The sequence below is a fragment of the Spinacia oleracea genome, chromosome 6 (assembly GCF_020520425.1).
Source record: "Spinacia oleracea cultivar Varoflay chromosome 6, BTI_SOV_V1, whole genome shotgun sequence".
Taxonomy (NCBI): Eukaryota; Viridiplantae; Streptophyta; class Magnoliopsida; order Caryophyllales; family Amaranthaceae; genus Spinacia; species Spinacia oleracea.
The window spans coordinates 132,688,508-132,712,797 of NC_079492.1; the positions used below are offsets into that span (position 1 = coordinate 132,688,508).

Consider the following 24,290-nt stretch of genomic DNA (forward strand, 5'->3'; position numbering starts at 1 on the left):
TCAGATGAACAATCAAGGTAAATAATGGTGTTCAATTGATTCTTGAAATCGAATAAATATGTACAACAATTAAACAAAGCTTACTCATGGAATTATACAAATAAATCAATAATAGCCTACAAAAATCAATCAGCTTGTTAACAAGTTCCTATTTGTGGAAAACCCAAACCCTAACTCTTGGAGTTTCATTGTTATCACATCAATCGATTTCATTCAACGTTTGATTCAAAGAATTGCGCTTATCCCCCCTGCTCCGTGCCCAATCAACTAGTCCTTAAATAAAAAATTCTCCCCTTGTCACGGCGATACGATCATCTTGAGGAGAACGGAACGGACGGGTTGCCGGATATCTAGAATTCGATTACGACGAACGAAATCAATGAAGATTTGATATGATATGCTTGAATTGGAAAAAAAATCAATCAAATAATTTGATGCTTACATAGGTGTTGAGGTGACGAACGAAGGAGGAGAAATTGTTCTGCTTGAAATAGCTAGCGACAAAGTAAATCGCATGCAAAAACCGTAAGAATTCCAAATGATGAAGCTAGATCCATCTTCATTCCATGAAACTACGCCATCACTGGAAGGATCTTCAACAACTTGATACGTCTTAGTAAAAAATGGTGTTGGAATTGACCACTAACAATTTCCCCCGCTTCCCCCGCTAGTGACATTCTCGACGACATTTTTATTTTCCGGCGGCTACACCATCGCCGATAACCACTTCTCTTCAAATAATCAACTTTTTTAACTAAATTTTTGGCGTCGACGATAACAAGGCTACAAAGAAGTTGCGAGAACGAGGGTGATGGTGGAGAGATGTGGTGAAGGAGAGAGAATTGATGGAGGTTGAGAGGAGGAGAGAGAATTGATGGAGGTTGAGATAGTCGATCGAGCTTCAGGTTGTTTATCAATGTAAGCCGAGGAGAGAAAAAGTGAAGAGAGGAAGAAGATGAAAGATATCTATGAGTAGGAGAGAGAAAAACAATTGTATTTCAAATTACCACATTTAACTTTGGATTTCAAATTCTTAATCTAAGCCTTGGATTTGGCCCAAATACAATTTCAAATTCCATGTACTCCCAAACAAGATAATTGGGCCAAATCCAGCATTCAAATGAAATTCTAGATTCCCAAACATGCCATTTAATTATTTTGTGACCTAATAAATTTGAAGAACTCTTTAGAAAAATAGCTATTTATTTATTTATTTTGGATGCGAATGAGCCACGAGGACAATACAAATTAGAAATGGGGGAGGGGGATTCGAACATGAGATGTATCTTACACATGCCCTCGGTCTTAACCACCAAGCCAAGACATCATATCTAAAAATCGAAAAGTTAATGAATTTTATACTAGAGTAAAATATTAAAGATACATAGTATCGTGCCCAATTGAGGACTGAACTTAGGGATGAACCAAAATTGTAACTGAAAGAGGTTAGGGAACTCGAGGAAATACTATCTATCACACATTATACTAAAACATACACCGAGAGTGACACGTTTCACTTCCTAGTGAAAAAAAATTCCGCCAAAATTTTTCTTCTTTTTATTTATTTATTTCAATCAACTTTTATGGAAAATATTCATTATTTTTTACTAAAATTTTATCGATCATTCCCTATTTATTTGATTTTCAATATAAATTTTCAATTGTAATCGATTGTATTTCTCAAAAAAACAATATTTGTAAAATCATAAAATATATCCTAACTTTATTAATATTTTGAAAATGTGCAACATTGTTTGTACTCCGTACTCTTTTATTTTTGAACAATGCTTTTGTTACTCAAATATTACAAAGTTGGTAAAATATTATTTTTGAACATTCGTTCATGCACAAGACCTAATCTAGTTAATTTACGTTATAGCACATACGAGCCACTGCCATCCCAAAATGCCAAGAGACCGTAAGTTGTTTGGCCGTGCATGAACTTTTTTTTTGAAAAGGGTATAATTTCGATAATCCGATCCGCTTATATTTAACCAATATAAACCACCTTTGATGTATGCCTTCTTTGGGGTACGTACTCGAAAAATGTGAACCACCTTCTTATCTATTGCAAGGTCTCAAAATCAACGTGGAATCTAACAACGCTTATCAGATGGCTAGACTTTTCCTTGCAATTCACTTATTTATTTGACATCCTTAATTCCCCAAGAAACTTCCGACCACACTAGAAAATTCATTTCCTTATTTGATCCATATGGAAATAGCTAAACGACTGCATTTTTTAAGAATGCAACCTTTAATACCCACGGGGTGTTTTTAAAAGCTTCCTCAACCTTCTCGGAAATCGAAATGGCAATTGAGATTACTAGTTGTTTTACATCAACTATAAGGTACCCCTTTCTCCACCTCTTCTCCTCAACCATGCCTTCTTCCACAATTCTTGTTCGATGGTTTCCAGCCCCTTGGGAGCGTTCAAACTCAATTTCAACGGTTCAAGCAAAACCTTATCATCAGCAGTAGTAACACATCATCATTAAGGATCCACAAGGTATATGCGTCGCAACTTGCACCTTCAACATATATATACGAACACTACTCAAGCTTTTATTGGAGAAAGTTTATCCCTCTACGAAAGAATCCAAGAAGCTCTCAATCTCAATGTCAAACATCTTCGCCTTGAAGTAGTCAACCTGCTTGTTATTAATTCTATAGAAGGAATCTGGTCAATTTGGTGGAAGTTACAACACATCATCACTAACATTAAAGCTCTGCTACACTCCTTAGGTTCGTGGGATATCAAGAATATCTATCGGGAAGCTAACAAAGCATCATATTGGATAGCAAACATAGGACAGTTAATTTGCGATAATATATATTAATAATTGTAGTAGTCCGCAATTAGTTTCGATTGTACAAAACGATTACTCATAAATGGACATTGCTACATCTACCCACTGGGTAGATAACCCACTACTAATAGAACATTAAAAAACAATTAATAAAGCTGATGTGGATTCCACTACCACACTCTCTATTAGTGGTGGGTAGTTTACCCGGTGAGTAGATAAAGTTTTTTCCCTCATAAATTCCCTTTGTGCAAAGGGTTTACTAAGAGTGCTTTCTATTTACCTGATTTTCACTTATTTTTCCTGAACTTATCTTATCTATACTTATCCGAACTTGTCAAAACTTATTTTAGTTATAAATTGTATTTGACCAACACTTATTTTTCCTAAACTTTTTTATCTGTACTTATCAGAACTTATTTTTACTGAAATAAGTAAAAATAAAGTCAACGGAACAAAACCTAGTTTATTTTTTCTTACCTTTAACTTTAAGGGTACACTTGGATTGGGAGTAATGGATTATGGGGGTAATAAAAGTCAAACCACCATAATAAAAGGACAATGAAGGTGAATTGAGGTGGTTGGAAGGAGGGTGATGTGGTGGTATTGTGATGAGAAGTTGTGGTAGTGGTGGTGTTGTGAGGAGAAGGGAGGAAGGGGGGAAGTAATTACCCCCCAAATGAGGGTAATAATCACCCTAGTGGGATGGTGGGTAACTATTCCCCCCATGATGAGGGTATTTGTTCCCCCTTTCCTTTTATTTTCTTCTTGCTAACACTAGTTTGTGACTTTGTTCCCTTTGCCACTACTTCATCCACTCATCATCACCTACAATTACCTTAGTTTGACTTTTATTACTCCCTCCGTCCCGGAATACTCGACCCGGTTTGACCGGCACAGAGTTTAAGGGACTTGAATTGACTTATTTAATTTAATAGGTAGTAGTTGATAGTGGGATATTATTTTAATGTAGTTAATGGGAGGTGTGTTAAGAGGTGGGGTTGGGGGAGAGTAGGGATTGAATTTTTAATTATTTTTTTGTATGGAGTAGGGGGTAGGTGGGTTAATAGGGGTGGAGTGAGAAATAATATAATATTGTTAGAATATTTCCATTTTTAGAAACAGGTCAAGTATTAAGGGACGGTCCAATAAGGAAAGCAGGTCAAATATTCCGGGACGGAGGGAGTACCCTTTTAATACATTACCCTCAATCCAAGCATGCCCTAAGGGAAACAAATCGTATTTTGTAATGAGAGAATTAATAAACTAAAAATCTGAAAATGAAACCCGGACTCGGCACCGAAACACTGAGCCGGAACCCCGCTAAACCCGTACACCAACTATAGAGGAGAGAGATGGGACAACCACCGTACGAGCCTTACTACCTCCACCAAAACCATCACCCCAACCACCGCCACCAACAACCGGAATTGACGGAGTATTACTACCACCATAGCGTGAATGAAAGTATAAACCCTAATTTGAGCTACACTCATGATATTTCCATTCCCAATTCCAGTAATCCTCCCAGTATTAGCACCAGTATTCCAATACACATTCCCAAAGAACAGCGCCATATCAATACCCTCTTCGTTTCCGGCCTCCCTGATGATGTCATGCCTCGCGAAATTCACAACCTTTTCCGCCGTCGTCCCGGGTTCGAGTCCTGCCAGCTCAAGTTCACTGGCCGCGGCAATCAAGTTAGCCTCTTTTTCTATTACATTTCTCTAATTCTTGAATAAATTCGTATTTGAAAGTTTGATTTGGTTAATTTATGGTTTTGATTTTTCAATTTGCTGCCATTTTGCTTCTTTTGATAAGCTTATTATATATTTGTTTCTGCAGGTTGTTGCATTTGTGACGTTTTATAACCATCAATCAGCTGTGTTGGCATTACAGTCTTTAGATGTAAGCATATGTACTCTTTCCTACTATATTTCTTGCTTAGTTACTTAGGTTGATCTTTATGAGTGTGAATATGAGTGGTCGAATGTAATATTGAAAAGGATTATTCCCTTCATAAGTGCATTGGTCAAATTGGTGTAGACTTATGGCAATCCCACGCTGTGTAGTATTCAACTATATATTAGTTATTGTGCTAACTTGATGCCGTTGTATTAGCGTAAAGGTTATAATTGGAATGAGGGAATGAATCAGACATTGATAGGAATGGCGTGGCAATAGAAGCTGTCGCCTAATTGATATCCATAGTGACATTTTAAGCTTTAATCAAGGCTATGGGTCACTCCTGGATTCTATCACTGTTTGTCTACACTCTGCAGAATAAAATGGTTGTGTGTTATGTTACTACTTTATGTATTGACTGCTATATGCCAGTTTGCTTTCTTTGTAGAATAGTTCAAGTTCTATACTTCTATTAGCTTCTGCTTTTTTAATGTATTATCTTACGTTATCTGTAGATACGTCATTAGTCTTCAACTCCTCGTTTTAGAGAAAAATCAGTGCCTATGTTTATGGATTGGGCTTGTACTTGCTGAATCAAACAATAATACATATCTCCATTGACATTTAGAGAGATGATTTGAAGTGGATTTTGTACTCTGAGAGAGTGAGAGCACCCTTCAAAATTAATCAAGTCTATTTAGGAAGGAATATTTAGTGTTACATTTGTGGGTATACATTATACATGTAAAATAGAAGGGAAGATGGACATTCAAGCATTTGTGTTGTTTCCAGGTGAAGGTTCAAGGAACGGAACGAGGTAAGATCTGAATGTTTTGAGATGGGGGTGGAGGGGGTGTAGCAGAGTGGAATTTGTGCTACAAATTGATCATGGTATATGTCAATAGTATCAATAAATTTAACAACAGTAGGTTAAAAGAACCTTGCAGAAATCTAGGGTCTAGTAGTTTCATACAGGATGTAATAGTGCACTAATGCTATCTCTTTTCCTTTGAAAAATAATCTGTATTTGTTATGTTTCCATTGTTCAGGGTGTCAAATTTGATCCACAAGCTGGATCAGTTCTACATATTGAATTGGCTAGATCAAACTCTAGGCGAAAACATAATCCAGGTGCAAGCTCTTATGCCCAACATACACTTCCTATAATTCATGTAATTCGTTATTTCAATAATTTTTCTTCAGTTCTTCGTACTTTATAGTTCATAACTTCGTAATTGTAGGCAGTGGACCTTATGTTGTGATCGACAAAAGGAAAAAATCTTCAGATAATGCTGAGGATACATCAAGTGATGATGGTAATCGCTAATGCAGCTGAGGACTTTGTTCTGCACTTCCGTTTTTACTTTTCTTTACTTGCTGCCAAAATTTTATTCAAAATAAACCAGATATATGTTGCAATTGAGGTTAAACAAGAATCTTGATATGTGTTGAACTGTTGTTTCTTATGCAGGTGATAATGAGTCTGATAATCAAAGTCAGAGTGAAGATCCTGACTCTTCCAACAATAATGTACATTCCGCTGTAAAAAGGTTAGTAACTTGGAACGTGATAGTTTTTTGGAAGAGATGTGAGCTACGATTCGAGAATGCTTTACTGCTTTTCTTTGGTTACCTTAAACAACAACAAAACGAAAGCCCTATTCCTGAAAGGACGGGATCCTCTTCCTCCATTTGCTTCTATCTCTTTTTCATACCCACTTACCTTCTAAAATCAGTACGTGTCAATTATGTACACATGCATAAATGTTTACTTGAGTACGTCTTGTGTCTGTGTGTGTGCTTGCATGTATGTGTTTTTTTGGAGTGAACTTCTGACACCTTGTATGATGTTGTACAGTGAGGAGAAAGTGAAACTTGGTGGCACTGTAGCTGCAGCAAATGTTGGTGATTGATTCCTCAACCTGTTTTTTTGTTACTCCTTTCACCCCTAAAATAATAAGTTGCTCAATTGATATCGAGCTGTTTTAAAATATTAGGGCCCTTTGTATGTTTAGTAAGTTAAGCTCTCAACTTGTCCATACTATCCTTATTCTTCAATCATTTTAACCAAATATTCTGAAGAGTTGAACCTTGTGGTATGATGGAGTCCATGGAGATGTAGTATGTTATGGTAGTTTAACTCAATTCTTTAATACGACTTTAAATCAAATATTTAGACATGGAGGGAGTGGTTTTTAACTATGAGCTGGAAAGTTTCTTTGGAGACAAGTTATAAAAGACATCTGATGTGACAGTTTAAAAGTATGGTGCTCTTTATTAACTTTATTGGTCTAATGAGAATTTGATAGTTTTTCCCGACTCCAAATAGGTATTGATGGGTATAGACAGCATGAGAGCTTAGTTCTTAGTCTATATATGGGCTTACATGAACCCTGTTTGGGTTAAACCGTGGATATATCATCACACCTTTTTCAAATAGTATGTGACGCTTTCCCCATCGTTTCACCTGCTCTTTATGGCTCTTGAATCTAATTGAGGATATGACATCTAAGCATATAAGATAAATACTGCTGCGCTACACCCTAGTTTTTGTGAAAGTTCCTCAAAAAAAGTGCGACTATGCTACTTGTATCAATAAAATACACCTGTATTTTCAGGACTGGATATACTAAGAAGTTCCACAGTTCGAACTTGCTTGACTTGTCTTGTGGCTTGGAGTAGTATTAGGGGTGAGTGGCCTGTGGGATGTTTCCCTGGGTTCGTACGAGTGAAGTCAAGGTTCACTTACCATCAATTTTGCACGCCTTTGTGTTGGCAATTAAAGATTTATCAAGGAAACCAAAAGATTGCTATAAAACACCTTTTAAAAATTACCGCCCTTCAAAAAAATCTGTCTGAAATCACCTTCAAATAAGTTTCTCAAGCTAACACCCTCTTAAAAAGAGAACTCTTTGTCAAAGAGAATTAGCCTATTGTAGGCGTTGGATATTGTATCTACACCTATGTTGTTATCAGTTTATCACAATGGTTTTATCTGTCAGTAGCAAATTTTGAGGTTGGCTTGTTCTTTCCACACCTTTGATTAATAAGTTTTAGGGGGAAAAAAAACAGATAAGGCTCAAGAAGTTTGATTCAGAACTACGAATAAGAGGTTCGCTTGTTCTTTCCACAACTTTGATTAATAAGTTTAAAAAACTAATTTCAGATGAGGGTGAATAAGTTTGACCCACAACTATGATTAAGTTACGAGGACCATTAAATGCAGATTCGTCCATATGAAGGATACTTTGTTAGATAATTCCAAGAACGGTTTCTCAGGGAATAAGAACGAAGCCTAAGTCTATGTGTAATGATCATGTTGATTTAGGCTGACATGTTTAAATTTCAATTTCTTTTCATTTCACAAACTTGTGATAACTTTTGTTTTTGTTTTTGTTGAAGTTTTGTTCTTGGTTTTATCTGCAGGAGCAAACGGAAAAGGCCTCTGGAGGTGATCTAAGGCCATGCTCCACCTTGTTTATTGCTAATTTAGGCCCTAATTGCAGTGAGGATGAACTTAAACAAGCTCTTTCTGAGTAAGTGATGCCTGGATTTTTCCTTGCCTAATTCTTCTTTGAATCCCCCCTCTTCAGTAAAGAATACAGTCACACCCTCTTATCTTACTATTGTCCTCTCTTTCGATTTTCCTTGTCATATGTAAATAATATATGGATATTTGATCTTGATTCTAGATATTCGGGATTTAATGGGCTGAAGCTACGTGCTAGAGGTGGTATGCCAGTTGCATTTGCGGATTATGAGGTATTAGATGTTGTGGTTGAAGTCTCACTGTAATTCTACTTCTGTTCTTACTGCGTTTTCTTCTGTCGTTAATTCTAGAATATTTTTCCAAGTATATGCTTGGTAACATATTAATAGGAAGTAGTTTATTACAAATGTGAGTAAAGGTTTACAGGTATACGTATTTTGAATGGAGGATGAAAAGAGCAGAGAATATTACTGATACTACCTTCGTTTTACAATGTTCTACTCACTTACTATTCATGGGTCAAAGTAAACAAACTTTGTCCGTATTTTGTGACTTATATGTAAGAAATAACATTATCATGTGGGATCATTTTAGTTTCATCACGTGTATTTTCAAACTTACAACTTTTTCTAATTTTCACCATTACATGATTTGAAATATTAATGGTACAAGATGTGCATTAGAGTCCGCAAAAAAAGATGAGTAGAACATTGTGAAACGGAGGGAGTATATTTGATGATTGAACATCTTGATATCAACCTGTTAAGCTCTCCCGGTATCTTGATATCATACATTTGCTCTTGCTGTGTTCATGGCACAATTACACGCATATTCATCTTTATGAAGCTCATGTTAGTCAATCAGAGCAAATACTGTTCATCTGAGAAAAATATATTTGCAAAGCATTTCTTTCTGGTGTAACTTCCACTTCCTAGATATGGTAATTATGTGCCTGGATCAGGATGTGGATGGCTAACTCCATTCAGTCAGAAGTTTATTTGATGCTCAACTTTTGCACCTTCTTTCCTATCAGTTTAAAAATTGTCTTTGGCGAATCAAGATTCTTCAGTAAATACCTTTTTGTTCAGGGTGTAGGAATAGATTCTCCAGAAAATGCCACGACCCCTGTTTAACAATTTGCTAAGCTTGTCTTACATTGTTTACGTAACCCTCTTTCTTGACTCCTGACTCCTGAGCAATGATGTCTCAATGGTTCCCTACAGTAATTCTGCCCCATAGGCAAGAATTAGACGAACTTCATTCATCTTCTGAATTTTCCCTCTCCAGGATCTGCGTAAATCTGCCTGAGAAAATAGTGTACTCCGTAATAAAGAAATGATTCCTGCTTCTTTGGTTGCACTGCTTCTGTTGAATTCTAACCAACTACGGAGTATTATTCTATTTCACCTGACTCCTTTTCTTTCTTAGCCTCTCTGGTTTAATGATTTAATAAATGTTCCTATATTACAAGATTGTTTTCCAGCAAACTCTTTAACTTAGCAGAATAGTCGGATTGGATTTCACCCATTCCTCACTTATTACAAGATCTTTTTTCAGCAAACTCTTTCAAGTTCCATGATTTTTGTATTTCTTAGTACTAGTCTATTTCTGCCTTCTGTACATTTTACTGCCCTATTGTTGAGTAATGTTGACTGGTTTTCATGTTAAATGCCATGTTTTAATCCTACTCGATTCAGGAAGTAGAACAAGCTACTCAAGCAATGCAAGCACTTCAGGATAGCATGTTGCCATCATCAGACAGGGGTGGCATGCACATTGAGTAATATTCCATCTTTTACCTCCTATCCCTTATTCTGCTTAGTTGTCTGATTAGTATGCAAGCTAATTACATTCTTAACCTTTTTTTTTTATTAAATGTTTTTCCAGATATGCTAGGTCTAAAATGAGGAAGCCATAGGCAAAGAAAAATATCCCGATATTCAAGTGATTGCTGCATGAGTGCATGCTTGTAAGCAATTGTAGATGTCCCTTTTCTCTTTGGAGACTTTTCTTAGTAGATTGACAAGCTGTCGCACACAGAAAGAACATTTTTTTTTGGTGTTCGACTCCTTTCAGATTCATGTGCAAAAACTGCAAATGTAAAATCTGAAGATCATTTCTGACATGCAGAATATGAAATCGCACCATAGCTTTCTGGTAAGATCTTGAGTTTTGTAGTCATAAATTTCTTTAATATTTCAAGGCCTTTGAATGCTGTGCAGTTAGCTTACGACTGTGTTGCATGTTGCATCATTGTATACTGGAGAAGATAGTAGCAATTGGACTTTTAGGGTATTCCTGCTGCCCGGACTTTGAAAATACAAGTAGTAAGAAAGCTGTGCCCTCTGTTTAGAATAGTATGGCTAATGAACAATTTTAAGCACTGCGATATGGTATACTCCGTATAAGTAATCTGTACTTCCTACTCCCTCCGTCCCGGAATACTTGACCTGTTTTCCTTATCGGGCCGTCCCTTAATACTTGACCTGTTTCTAAAAATGAAAATATTCTAACAATATTATATTATTTCTCACTCCACCCCTATTAACCTACCTACCCCTATTCCATACAAAAAATAGTTAAAAATTCAACCCCTACTCTCCCCCAACCCCACCCTTTTACACATTTCCCACTAACTATATTAAAATAATACCCCACTATCAACTACTATCTATTAAATTAAATAAGTCAATTCAAGTCCCTTAAACTCTGTGCCGGTCAAACCGGGTCGAGTATTCCGGGACGGAGGGAGTAATACCTTGCTAAGAAAACACGAGAATTTATTTTAAAGTTAACCTCATTCTTAAGAAATCTTTTATGCTTATTTTACTTGTTTAGACTGCATGATATACAGGGTGATGTTAAGCCAATTGTCGTGGGAAGTACTCTTAATTTGAATTTAAAACTCGACCAAGGTAGCTGTTTTTGGAAGTTTCTCATGTTCAGTGATATGATACCAGGACAAGAATCAAGATTGATTGTTCCAAGAAAAACAATAATTTAGCACTTATCGGAAATCCTGATTCAAAATGGAAGTCTCAGCTCTCAGTAAACTACAAGCAACCTTTGAGAGTTTTCAGGATTACAATGAGTCTCCCTGACATTTGGCTGTATTACATTCTGCCATTTCATTTTTCTTGAGCCACAAAACTCTCACACAAAACTCTCAAATGGAACAAGTAGGACAAAATAGTACTCCCTCCGTCCCAGAATAGTCGTTACACTTACCTTTGCACAAAGTTTTAGGTGATAAGTGGTTGTTTGGTTATCAATTGTTATTTTATTGAAAAAGTGAATGTGATAGAAGTTAATGGGGTATTTTTAATTGAATGAGAGAGGGGGTGGGGACAAAAAAAAAATTAGTGGGAAGAGAGTGACATTATAATAATTGTGGGGTCATTCCTTATTTAGAAGTGTAACAACTAATCTGGGACGAACGAAAAAGGAAAGTGTAACAACTAATCTGGAACGGAGGGAGTATTATTTAAAGCCGAATAGAGTCATCATATTAATGAAACAGTTGAAATTTTTATACTTCATATATGCATCTAGTTTAAGTACTAACTCTAACAAAAAAAAACTTACATGGCTTAGAAATTGACATATTGTTACTTGATTCACTAGTATGAAATTGGATAGGGGATCACCAATAGACCAAAATTGTACTATATTCATCATATTTTACTTCTTTGGTTCGGGTTAGTTGGATGAATAGAGAATTAGGTAACATTAGTTTGAACCATTTATTAATAACTGATCAAAGAAACAGAAGATTAGCAAAAGTGGCATCTTCATTTGGAAATTTATTTATTTTTGAGGGGATCTTCATTTGGAATAACTTGGCTGGTATATGACAATATATGATTACACAAAATGCATACAATATTAACATTTAACAACAAATACCTTCTAATATACTATACAAAAACCAAATGAGAAGAGTAATACAGGAACTCCCCCAAAAAATCCTACAGCAAAAGCAATCTTCTCTTGTCCAAAAATCTTAATGGTTTGATGAAGTCCTAATCTTTTCCCTTTCCCACAAAGCTGTCCTCAGTGACTCTAGGGATAAACTACCAGTGTATTCTTCTATTTCCTCGTTGCGCAATGGACCACTGTATGACTCGCGGTCCAGCAGTCTCATTCTTCCACTGCGATTCCCTGTATCGTGCCTAGGTGTGGACAGAACACTTGAATCCATGAACATGTCACCCTCTAGTACACGAAGGACCTGATTTTCCACAAACATTCAAACAATGCCTTAAACTTAGAGATTCAGATTATCAACATTGCTAAACTGTAATACATACTAGTCATCAAAAGAGGCATGTTTTATTACCTGTGACATCCGAGGTCTGGAGTGAGGGTCTCGGCGAATGCACAAGGATGCAGCATGCATCAGGCAAACGACTTCTGGTTCTAAATACCGGTTACCAAGACGAGGGTCGATTAGCTCCTCAATAGCACCTTCTTCCATAAGGGGCCGCGCCTGTTTAAGTGATAAGACACCATATACTAATTCAAAAAACAAAGCAAACCACGGTTGAAGAAAGAAACAACAAATGACAGAATATTATACCCATTCAGTAAGGCACTGCTGGCCTTTGCATCGAGTTAGATCAACAGCCTTTCTTCCTGTTAGAAGCTCAACAAGTACAACACCGAAGGAATAGACATCTGCCTTTTCTGTGATTTGCCCACTTTGTGCGTACTCTGGAGCTAGATACCTGCAATACATAAGAACATAGAGATGAGATTAACTCAACCAGCATGTATAAAGTATGATACGTCGAATATATCGAAGAGAAGACATACCCAAATGTGCCTATCACTCTTGTTTCGACCCCAGTGTCTCCATCAGGTTGCCACCTCGCCAGCCCAAAATCCCCCACCTTAACCAGGAATACATAATTCTGTAACATCAGGATACTATAGTCTATACACTAGAGAGTAACTAAAGTATTGACCTCAAAAACAAAAAGCTGCGAGACAGAGATTGAATCATGCTCATATCAATTTCATTTTATCAGCTATTCTACGATTTTAGTCGTTCATCTAGCACTCACAAGGTTGGCTGCAATGCATGCCTCGGATAGGTTAGAAAAGGAAAAAAATATATCATCTGTATACAGGATTACAAGTCACACACAATCACATTATAACATTAAGACAATGCCTCTGGTAATGAGAAGTCCATGTACTCAACCTACTCCTAACTACGTAGTAGTAATGAGACTCTCCCTAGTTGACCCGTGATTCCATACACATATTTCTTGCTATGTTATTAATTATACAGTTACTGAACCAATTTAATTCATTCTAAATCTCATATAATAAAAGTGATCCTTTAAATTCATTGGAAATGACAAATGATCCTTAAATGCGGACTGCAAAACTTGTAATGAAATTTGACTATAAATTAATCTCTGTTACTAGTAAGCATTTGATTGCTGACTCCCTTTTCCGAGTAGTAAAACTGTCAATCTACCCAATACCCAATAAAGTAAGATTGGCTGGTTTAGACAAATCACGGTCTCAAAAGAACAAACAAAACGCTCCTAAGTATGAATTAATTAACACATCTTGCTCAGCTTGCTTATGAGTTATGGCTGCCAGACCCTTTAGACAGACTATGTGTTCAGTTGTTCACTTGCTACAAAGGTGGTGTCGAAAAGAGAATGCTTCGAACGAGAGTAAGAGTTGAGTTTACTGGAGAATAACAAGTAAAAAAAATATTAGATAAGTACCAGTGGTTCATAATCATGGGTGAGAAGAATGTTGTTTGGACGCATGTCACGGTGAACAATGCAGCCTACTCTGCACTCTTCGTGTAGATACCGCAGTCCTCTAGCAGCTCCAACAGCAATTTTCTGCCGAGCAAACCATTCCAAAGGGGGCTGATTCCGTCCTGAAGTCACATCATTACTTGTTAGATTCACCCAAAAAAAGTCAATCAAAATGCACCAACTAATGAAATAGGAATAAATATAAACTAAACATAAATTTGCAAATAGAGCATATAAGCCAAGAATAAGATAACAAAAGAATTCAACCATTACCATATAAATGTGCATCCAGGGATCCATTACATATGTATTCATAGACCAGCAACCTCCTCTTGTCTTCAATACAATAGCCGATAAGCATAACAACATTCCGATGCTGAGCACAACTCAAAACCTCCACTTCCGAACAGAACTCAACATCACCTTGTGAACTTGCCAATTTATGTTGTTTCACAGCAATAGCCCGACCATCAGGTAGTATCCCTCTGTGGACTGACCCATAACCTCCTTCCGCCAAGAAATTAGACTGTGAAAATCCAGCTGTAGCAAGCTCGAGTTCAGCATAGCTAAACCACTTTGGAGGCTTCCCAAAAACCGGTGCCTTATGTTGGCAAATTGAACATAGTGGAGGAGGTCCAAGAGGAGGACTTCTTGATAGAGACATGGCTTCTCTCACATTTCCACTAAACTCAATATCAGGCTTATATCTTCTAGACCCAATACCAGAATCCCTATCATTTTGTGTCGAAGACCTCTTCTCGAGCTTCTTAGAGGACCGTAAATGTGATGTTATGTACTCGCCCATCCAAGGCCGAACCCCTGAACTTGTCGAGCATGGAGACAAGTCCTCTTCATCTGAATCATCCGAGTCTGACACAACAAGATTTCTACTTTCTTTTATAAGGACCATATCACTCTTCTTTAACTTTTCACTCATTACAGATGGAGCAAAAGGCGATGTCCCAATATCTGAGCTCGATACAGATGATGTTCCTGCTTCTGTCGCGGTAAATAAATCAGGACTGCTGCTTGGAGTGACAACAGGCCCTCTAACTTCATCAAGTTGGCCACCTGACGGACCACTTAGTACAAGTTCCGTTGAAGGTCCGACCAAATTCAGTCTGAGTACTTTAGCCTGTGACTTTTTCATGACCACAATGTTGCAATGGAGCTCGTCCATACAACGCTTTTCTTCTTGCTTGAGGTGCCTGCAAGTTCCAAAAATAACATCAGTAAGTTAACACTTAACATATGCATAAGGATTAAGGAAAGCATGCAATGGAGTAAACAAATGAGTTTAAACATTACTTGTCCAATACAACCCAATTTGATTGAACCTTCTTCGCTTCTGCAGCTACAGCTCCAGGAGGAGATGCAGACACAATCTTTATCTTCACATTTATCTGCAAATTAAGGAGAAGAACATTAAACTAAGCTTATATGTCATAGTGTCATACACATTCTGCAAAAACCAACAACAGGTGACTAGCTAACCTTGTGAGGATTATAAACATCATGTAGCTGAAGTATCATTTGAGAACAAGAATCTGTCAACTCGATTTTCTGCTCCGAACTCGTACCAGCAAACAACTTCTTTTGACCACTCGCACAATCTCCAGCAAATCTAGGGAAAACCCACAATCTCCTACCTACAAAATGCATCAAAATTTATCCATCTAATAATACTACTATCCTTGCAATCCAAAATTACCCCGAAATTGATTTCCTAAGTTCAATGACATGCCAAATTCACCAAGAGTAGTCACTCCTCCATCTCATCGTACAAATAGTTCTTAATCACATGTTAAACACTCAAAATATCCACATAATGTGTAATTCTAACAACAAAAAACGAAGCATTAGTCCCAAAATGATTTGAGGTTGGCTAACATGAACCATCATACGGAACCGTACAACAAAAACCAAAAAGTAAAAGTAAACGGTAGTTTGGGAATTCAGACCTGAACTGGGAGGAGGGACAACCACAATGAGAGTGATGCAATCACCAGGTTGAACAACATGACTCAAAGCCCAAACAAGAGCTGCCTTTGGGATTTCCTTTGAAGCTTTTACAGCAACCATAACCTTCTCAACACCTTCCGATGAACCCTTGTCATTCTTCTCTCTTTTCTGCTGTTGCCCACTCATTTTCTCTCTCCTAATTTACAAACCCCACTTCTCAGTTCTCTCTACTCAACAATAATCACTTCAGTTGAAACAAACCCTTAATAATTTTGCAATTTCATGCAAAAATATCCAAATGGGTACCCACAATTTTCAATCTATCACAAAATCCTCCAAATTTATTCACTGTTTTGTAACAGTAACCCAAATTTTCCAAATATTCACCCACAAAAGTTCAACCAATTTTTTTTTTCCAGAATTAGTAAAATCAAGCAACCTGTCTTTTGTGTGAAGCTGCAGAAATAATGGAGATGTTTTGGGATGTTTTGACTATTTGCTGATGTTGGTTTCACAAGAACAGAAGCTTCAATGAAGAAAAATACAGACCATCATGAAAGTCTGTAATATCATTGAAAATGAACATGGTTCTGTTTATATCAGTACTTGCATTGAAAATGACATATGCTTAGAGCCCAACGCCACTTTTTTCCTTCTCTCTCCTAAACCTCTTCACACTAAATCCCGAGGTCGAAAGAAGGAAAATGGTGCAAACAATCCCAAACGGAGCGAGTAATAGTATTTAATTTAATCACTCACTTCATTGAAATGACTAATCACAAAAAAATGATATAATGCCTCTGGAATTGAATGTTTATCAATTCCTTCAATCAACTAACATCAATCAAATCAGACAAGTTTCCTTTGAAACATCATATCTGTCAGAAAATTTCCAAAAATAAAATGTAATTATTTTTAGAGAAAAAACAAAAACAGAACTTATGGAGTAAAATTTGACTGTTGAGAAAAAGGGAAAGACTATAAAAAGCGGGAAGGAAGAAGAAGAAGATGGAAAAGGGTACTTGGTATTAAACAAAAGGAGTAAAGAAGATGGGAGACTTTAATTATGAAATTTGAAATTCAAAAAAATGGGGTTTTTTTTGTTTATAATTTAGTTGGATTTTCTGAACAGAAAATAAATACTCCAGGATTGATGTTTATGTTATGTTAAGAGGACAAAAATGGGAAGGAAATCGAAGAATGGGGAAGCCAAAACGAACCAGTAGAAAGAGGAGAGAGAAAATAAACAATGTAGAAGAAAACAAAAAAAAAAGGAAATGATTAAATTTAGGGATTACAAGTTGCAGGAAGAAGAAGAAGAAACAGAGCAGTAAAAGATGAAACAATGGAAGATATAATTGGAACAATGTAAATTGTACGAAGTATTTTATATGAATTAACTAGAACAAGAGAGAGAGAGAGAACGGTAATTAATTAAGGGAGGAGCGGTGTGTAGGAGTGGTGAGTCGAGGAGACAACGGTAGACATAGATTCGGATTGTGTTTGTGTTTGTCTCTTCAGTTTTTGTTCTTTTTTAGGATTAAAATTAAAACTACTACCGAAAAATATGATATGTATTAGATTCAAATCGGTAACTCAAGTTTCAGCACTATAGTATTATCCAATTGAGGTACTTCCCCGGTTTCTCCGTTTTTTTTTATTTGTTACGCTTGGAATTTTACACGTTTATTAACATATAATAATTTTTTTTTTTATTAAAAAAATAAAATCAAGTAAAACCTCAATTTACTAATCATTACAACAGTCAATAAGATTATTTTATTTATCAAAATGAACCAATAATGGAAAAGCACAAAGATTGCTAACTTAATATACTTGATAAATTGTAAAGAAATTTAATGAGTTGAAAAAATTGGACCAATTAAAATAAAAAGTTGGCACAAAAAATAATAGTATAATAAAGTTATAAAAGGAAAGATTTGAGCTTTAAAGATCATTGTAATAACATTCGAGCTTATAACATTTTAGACGGATACCTAGTAATAAAATTTTATTATGTTCATTCAATTCAATACAATTCATTTCAATTCAATTTAACCAGAAAAAGTTCAGAAAAAAAGATAAGACAAAGTGATTACGGAGTAGTAATCACTTTGTAACAAGGTGAATAAAAGGGCAAAGTGATTCTAGTAAGCTACTCCATCCGTCCCGGAATACTTGACCTGTTTTCCTTATCGGGTCGTCCCTTAATACGTGACCTGTTTCTAAAAATGGAAATATTCTAACAATATTATATTATTTCTCACTCCACCCCTATTAACCCACCTACACCCTACTCCATACAAAAAAATAATTAAAAATTCAACTCCTACTCTCCCCCAACCCCACCCCTTTACACATTTCCCACTAACTACATTAAAATAATACCCCACTATCAACTACTACCTATTAAATTAATTAAGTCAATTCAAGTCCCTTAAACTCTGTGCCGGTCAAACCGGGTCGAGTATTCCGGGACGGAGGGAGTACTCCGTAGGGTAGTATCCTTAATACAAAAGTGATTAATAAATGGGGAGCAATTCAAATCACAAGAAAACGCCGCCATGAAGAAAGCGTGAAATGCAACGTTTGTCTCCTTAAAATATTGAGAAACCCAACACCCTCGCATCTTTCCTATGTAATGAAACTTTTATAGTGATTCACCTTTTCTTTAAAATTCTTAAGAGCTTTAATTTCAAGTTTTCAACGGTTAATCTTCAACTTTAATCCACTTCCAACCTTCCACAAAATATCCATTTCTACTTTTTTTTTTCGAAACTTATTTACTCCGTATACTCTTGGATAATACATACGGCCCTTGGTTCACCTCATTTTTTCTTATTTGATCATATCTTATACGGAGTATAAACTAATGTGATTTGGTTCACTTTTTTTTTTATTTTATTTGATCACATGTGGTCTGAACTGATGTGATTTGAACTTATTTTTTGATCTGATATGACATGAATTTAATTTTTCTTATTTGATCTGATCTGAATTTATTTTTTTCTGATCTGATCTGAACTGATTTTTAATAATTAAGATTTAAATAACAAAAACTACAATTATTAATATTAAATGATTTACATGTAAAATAAATTTTATTCACATTTATAATATTTGTAATAATTACAAATTATTTATTTGACTTTAGTCATTATTTAACTATTTCTTATATTAGATAGACTTGGACATGGTCTGGATAGATCAGTTCTAATTTGGACATGATCTAGACATATCGGTTTTGATATGAACATAATGGTTCTGACTTGGACATTATTTGGACACATCCATACTGATCTGGACGTATGGGTTCTGATATGGACATGATATGTACATATCGGTTCTGATCTGGTCATGAGCTATACAAATCGCTTTTGATCCGGACATGATCTACACATATCGGTTATGATATGGACTTAATATTTAGATATAATATGTATAGATCTAAATTTTGTACAGATCAATTCTGATCTAGATATATCGGTTCCGATCTAAACATGATCTATACCGATCGGTTCTGATCTAGGCATGATCTATACAAATTGGTTATGATATGGACATGATCTGATCATACCGGCTCTGATCTGGTCATATCGGTACTCTGGACATGATCTATATCGATCAGTTCTGATCTAGACATATCTGTTATGATCTTCAGTTCTGCACATGATCTGTACATACCGCTTCTGATCTGGAAATATTGATTCAGATCTAGACAACAAATCAACAACAACAACAACAACAACATGTTAAAAGTGAAATAAGAATAAGAATTAAATGAAATAAAGCAATAAAACAAGTGGGGTTGTGTAGATATTTTAATAGGTAAAACAAGTGGGGACCATGTCATTTTAGGGGGTGAGAGGTGGTAGTTCTGAAATTATTTGTTTAATAGGGTGGTGGGACATAAGATATATTAGATAGATTATTTAATTAGATGGTGGGGTTGATAAGTTACTAAAAATGGCAAACGTATTTATTAAATAAATACGACCGAAAAAGACAAATGTATACCTTAAATAAATACGGAAGGAGTACAACAGGTGTACATGTAACTTTTTCATATTTGGGTATACATTAATGACATTTGAAAATGTAGACGCTTTAACTTTTAAAAAAGGCCCAATGATGAAAAAATTATGAGATCGAAGAATTCTACGCAGTGTTGCCCTCATAATCAACTACGGAGTATCAATGAATGCTAATCATGGTCGTAACTCCGTTTGTATGATTTATTTACTCATTGGTTAGAAAGAGTGAGTGTAATTATTTGACGGTGGCCCCAATTCATTCACCGTTATTACATCCGTGATCCGTTTTATGAGGTTCTCTACTCCTCCATGTCTCCGTGTAGTATGACGTCACAAAAGTGAGGTCTTAACTCTTAAATCATCATAATCTGATATTATCATCCCTAATCTCTTCTCTTTCCTCCTCCTTCAAAACCCTAATTCTTTATGGACTCACCCATCTTTAGGTTGATGGTAAATCCCTCATTTCTTATTTTTTCTACCTTTTGATTAAATGTTTGGAATAAGAACTTAATCATCTCTCTATTGGAGAGTTCCTTTTGCACATTTGTTGAGTTTTATCTACCCATTTTTTAGGTTTTATCTCTCTCCTTATGAAAGTATAGTGATATTATTTTAATTTTGCAGGAAAATTTGATTTATTGATGAACTTGTGCGGTGTTACAACAGATAGTCGTTTCTACGTCTACAATCACTTGAATCGAATTTAACTCAATCTCAAAACTACAGTAGATAGAAAGATCCCCTCCTTGAAGGTTGTGTCAAACAACGATGTGAAAGACCCCCTTATTGTCAGATCTCATCCACAACGATCGTGGTTTCGCCGGATTAGAATTTCGTTTGATCCAAATTATTTTGTACTCTCTCCGTCCCGGAATACTCAAAACGGTTTGACCAGCACAAAGTTTAATGCATTGTAATTGATTTATTATTTAATTAGATGGTAGTTGGTAGTTGAGTTTTTTTTTTTTTTTTTTTTAATATAGGTAGTGTGATGTGTGTCAAACTTTTAAAGGGATAGGGGGGTGGGGTTAGTGTAATTTTTAATGTTTTTTTTAGGGAGTAGAGATATAGGTAGGTCCAAGGTTGTCAGGATCGGGATCCTACCTTGGATCGATGAAAGGGGGTAGGATCGGATCGGTAGAATCGGTTTGTATGATTGTAAGATCCTACTAAATAGTAAAAGTAATGGTTATATTATTAAATTGAAATGTACAATCATGTATTCAGGTAATCTTAATACTTAATGTAACACCCCGACCTCTAATTCAATTATTTAATCATAATTAGCAGCGGAATTAACCTAATTCGGTCGGGACATTACCCGCCGTAACTCCTTCTTGGGAATTACAAGGCAACTATCAATCATAAGCTATTAAACTCCAAAATTCACAAAATCATCCTTCTCAATTCCTTAATAAAAGTACGAAACTTAATCAAGAATCTTTACTTAAACTTGTTAAAACTTAACATTAACTTAGGTGAACTTGGTAATAGTGAAATCCTCGCCACTACTCGTTTCCGTGGTCCCCGGCAGTACCTAAAACGGAAAACAAAACGGTGAGCCGAAGACTCAGTAACAAGTTACCCTAGCATCGTAACATCATTTCAATTAATAAACAGGGAGAATAGAATATAGTAAAACATTTAATAAATCAATATTTCAGAAGCATCATTTCAAAAACATCATTTCAGGAACATTAATTTCAGGAACGTCATTTCATTAATCTTTTTCCTTTTAACAGTATTTATTCTGGTCGTCATGACTTTACAGAAAAACATGGTAGGACGTCTCCTACGAACAGGGGAAGCCAGTGCTTCATAACAGGGGGAGTCAATGCTCCATAACAGGGGAAGCCAGTGCTTCATTTCAGGGGGAACCTTGGTTCCATATCAGGGGAAGCCAGTGCTTCTTATCAGGGGGAACCTTGGTTCCATATCAGGGGAAGCCAGTGCTTCTTATCAGGGGGAGCCTGGGCTCCATATCAGGGGAACTTGACCAGTTCTTACACTTTTATTTATCATGTTTACATTTCTTTTAATCGAACATTAATCAGGAAAATCTCAATCATTCAGGGTGGTTCAATAAACCATTAAATCTCGTTATTTCATAAAATCATTTCTTTCAGGAATAATAATTCATTAAATCAATACTTTGCATAAAGCTGCATTATCGTAAAACAATTCAATCAAATCATACTTGTAATCCCGCAATTCATAAAACATCATTATAAAACATCAATCATTCATAACATCATTCATAAATACATTTCGAAGGGAATGCGGGTACTAGCAATAACCGTTACCTCAATTCCACGATTTGCTAAGCCTTTTCGTTGGTCCGTTTGTCCTGAGCTCCGAGTTCGATCTCTTTCAAAGTATCCAATTATTGAATTATTTATTAAAATGATAAACACTTTAAAACCAATATTTTATAAATAATGAATTCATAGATAGTGAATTTTGAAGTAATGAATTTCATAAAAAATATATTTTTATAAATTATTGAAAATATTATTCAACAAGATTTCAATCAAAATTTCATAAATCGATTTACATAAATATTATTTAGTTTCATAAATTAACGAAAAATATTATTTAAATAAAACTGATATTATCATTTAAAATTTATACAATTAAAATAAATAATAATTGATTTTCATGAAATATTAACATGGGTGTTTAAATAAAAGAATAGAGCTTACTTCGGGATATTGGGTCAAAACAAAGGGTTGGGCTCAATTTGAGGAATAAAAGAAACAAAGTTCCAATCACTGGAACTCGTTTCTTTTCGAAACTGAGGCTCGAAGGAACAGGGGAAGCAACGCAAAGGAAGGAGAGAGGAGAGGGGAAGGAGGAAGAAGGGACGGCGGTGGCTGAATCCTGGGCGGCACGGCGGCGCGAAGGTGCGCCGGTTCTGGTGGTTGTTGGCTCACGGCGGCGGAACAACAAGGAAGGGGGGGGGGGAAAGGGTGGTCGCGCGAAGCGGAGGAAAAACAGGGGAGGGGGGGTATTTTCCGGGCTGTTCTGGGCGGCGGTAAGGGCGGGGCACCGGGGGTTTTTGGGCGACGGAGATCAGGGTGCAGGGTGGTGATGGTGGACGGTGGCTCGGAGTGGTTGTGGCTGCGGTACGGTGGTGCGGCAGGGGAGAAAGAGACGAGGGGCAGGGGAGGTTTGAGGGGTGTTTTCTGATGAGTTCTGGGCGGGGACAGAGGTGGTTGAGTGGTGTGGGACGAAGGTGATAGTGGTGGTTGTTGGTGGTTGAGGTGGTGGCAGTTGCGGTTGTTGATGGTGTTTGTTGTGGTGGCTCGAATCAGAGGGAGCAAGAGAGAATGATTTTCAGTTTTTGGTTAACTGATTTTGTTGGAAAAATGGTGACAATTGTGGCTTGTTTATAGTGTGAAGTTGAGTGATCAATAAGCTGAAATTCTTGGGAAGCAAGGCATGCATTTGGACTGAATTGTGGGTGGAGAGGAATGAAGGAATTCCTTCATTCTTGTTCTTGTTTGTATGTTGTTGCTTGAACGTGAATAGCAAGGAAAGAGAAGGAAAGATGCCAATTTGTTCCTTAGGGGCATTTTGGTCATTTCACTTAGTTAGGCAAGATTTCTGAAAATTTGATGCCATTTTAGGAAATTAATTAGAATAGTAATGTTTAATTAAAATCAAGTTTCCAAATAATCTTTTGTTACGAAAAATAAAATTTAGTTTTCGAATAAAATAAAAACGTTTCGAAATTATTAAAAATCCGAAATAATTAAGATTTAAAAAGAGTCGTTGAGTTCGTAAATTTGAAATTAAAATCGTGTAATGATATTAACATTTCGCGGGAAAATAAAACTTCGTAATTAAAAATAGAGTTCGAAATTAGGATTTAAAACGATTTTAAGCTAAATAAAAATAGTTAAGCCTAATTAACCGAGTTTTAAAAATTCGGGGTATTACATTCTTACCCCCTTAGAAAAATTTCCGTCCTCGAAACTTGAAAATTAGATTTATAAAATGTTTGTTGAAAATTGAAAACGCTTGAATCAAAGTATGATGTTTTATTTTAAAACCAAGATCTCACAATTTCAATTCTGACAATGTCTAGCTTTCATTCCGCCATCATCTTTTAGGACTCCGCTTCAACTCGAGACCTAGAATCGAAGAGTAAAGAGTACAAAAGGGGCAAAATTTATATATTGATCCTTAATCGTCATTAAGGTCAATTACATTCCGCCATCGTCTTTCGTATCTCCACTTTACTTCATAAAATAGGATCGAGAAGCAAAGAACATAAAAGGGGCAAACTAGTTAGCATAGAC

General features: G+C 36.0%; 2 protein-coding genes and 1 long non-coding RNA gene across 6 annotated transcripts; 1 reads left to right on the forward strand and 2 right to left on the reverse strand.

The window, feature by feature from the left end:
* LOC110785833 (uncharacterized) lies at window positions 1-1,133 on the reverse strand. Its single transcript, XR_002532706.2, has 2 exons — window positions 443-1,133; window positions 1-350 (listed from the first exon to the last, which is right to left on the reverse strand). It is a non-coding gene; the product is annotated as an uncharacterized lncRNA (long non-coding RNA).
* A 2,935-nt stretch (window positions 1,134-4,068) lies between these two features.
* Window positions 4,069-11,740, forward strand: LOC110785870 (protein WHI3). Of its 4 annotated transcripts, none has more exons than XR_008924644.1 (11): window positions 4,069-4,507; window positions 4,653-4,715; window positions 5,762-5,843; window positions 5,954-6,028; window positions 6,184-6,262; window positions 6,570-6,612; window positions 8,114-8,247; window positions 8,404-8,473; window positions 9,899-9,981; window positions 10,089-10,358; window positions 11,162-11,740. XR_008924644.1 is itself a non-coding variant. In XM_056833737.1 (10 exons), the coding sequence occupies exons 1-10, from the start codon at window positions 4,163-4,165 to the stop codon at window positions 10,117-10,119; spliced, it is 1,005 nt and encodes a 334-aa protein (XP_056689715.1). In that variant the 5' UTR covers window positions 4,069-4,162; the 3' UTR covers window positions 10,120-10,431. The 4 variants fall into 4 exon arrangements, 2 of the variants coding, with proteins under 2 accessions (XP_056689715.1, XP_021846077.1); XR_008924643.1 differs by lacking the exon at window positions 11,162-11,740 and adding an exon at window positions 10,471-10,556; XM_056833737.1 differs by lacking the exon at window positions 11,162-11,740 and having other exon boundaries at window positions 10,089-10,431.
* Window positions 11,741-11,958: 218 nt separating this feature from the next.
* On the reverse strand, window positions 11,959-17,432 carry LOC110785871 (inactive protein kinase SELMODRAFT_444075). Its single transcript, XM_021990387.2, has 9 exons — window positions 15,949-17,432; window positions 15,482-15,636; window positions 15,296-15,390; window positions 14,261-15,195; window positions 13,949-14,109; window positions 13,017-13,093; window positions 12,781-12,928; window positions 12,541-12,690; window positions 11,959-12,432 (listed from the first exon to the last, which is right to left on the reverse strand). The coding sequence occupies exons 1-9, from the start codon at window positions 16,133-16,135 to the stop codon at window positions 12,205-12,207; spliced, it is 2,136 nt and encodes a 711-aa protein (XP_021846079.2). The 5' UTR covers window positions 16,136-17,432; the 3' UTR covers window positions 11,959-12,204.
* Window positions 17,433-24,290: the final 6,858 nt, after the last annotated feature.

Coding starts and splice junctions, on each gene's coding strand:
- LOC110785871 (XM_021990387.2), bottom strand. CDS start 16,135: ATGAGTGGGCAACAGCAGAAAAGAGAGAAGAATGACAAGGGTTCATCG. Junction 13,094..13,948: donor CCCATGATTATGAACCACTG/GTACTTATCTAA, acceptor TTCCTGGTTAAG/GTGGGGGATTTTGGGCTGGC. Junction 12,929..13,016: donor AGAGTGATAGGCACATTTGG/GTATGTCTTCTC, acceptor TATGTATTGCAG/GTATCTAGCTCCAGAGTACG.
- LOC110785870 (XM_056833737.1), top strand. CDS start 4,163: ATGGGACAACCACCGTACGAGCCTTACTACCTCCACCAAAACCATCAC. Junction 6,613..8,113: donor GCACTGTAGCTGCAGCAAAT/GTTGGTGATTGA, acceptor TTTTTGTTGAAG/TTTTGTTCTTGGTTTTATCT. Junction 8,474..9,898: donor TTGCATTTGCGGATTATGAG/GTATTAGATGTT, acceptor TACTCGATTCAG/GAAGTAGAACAAGCTACTCA.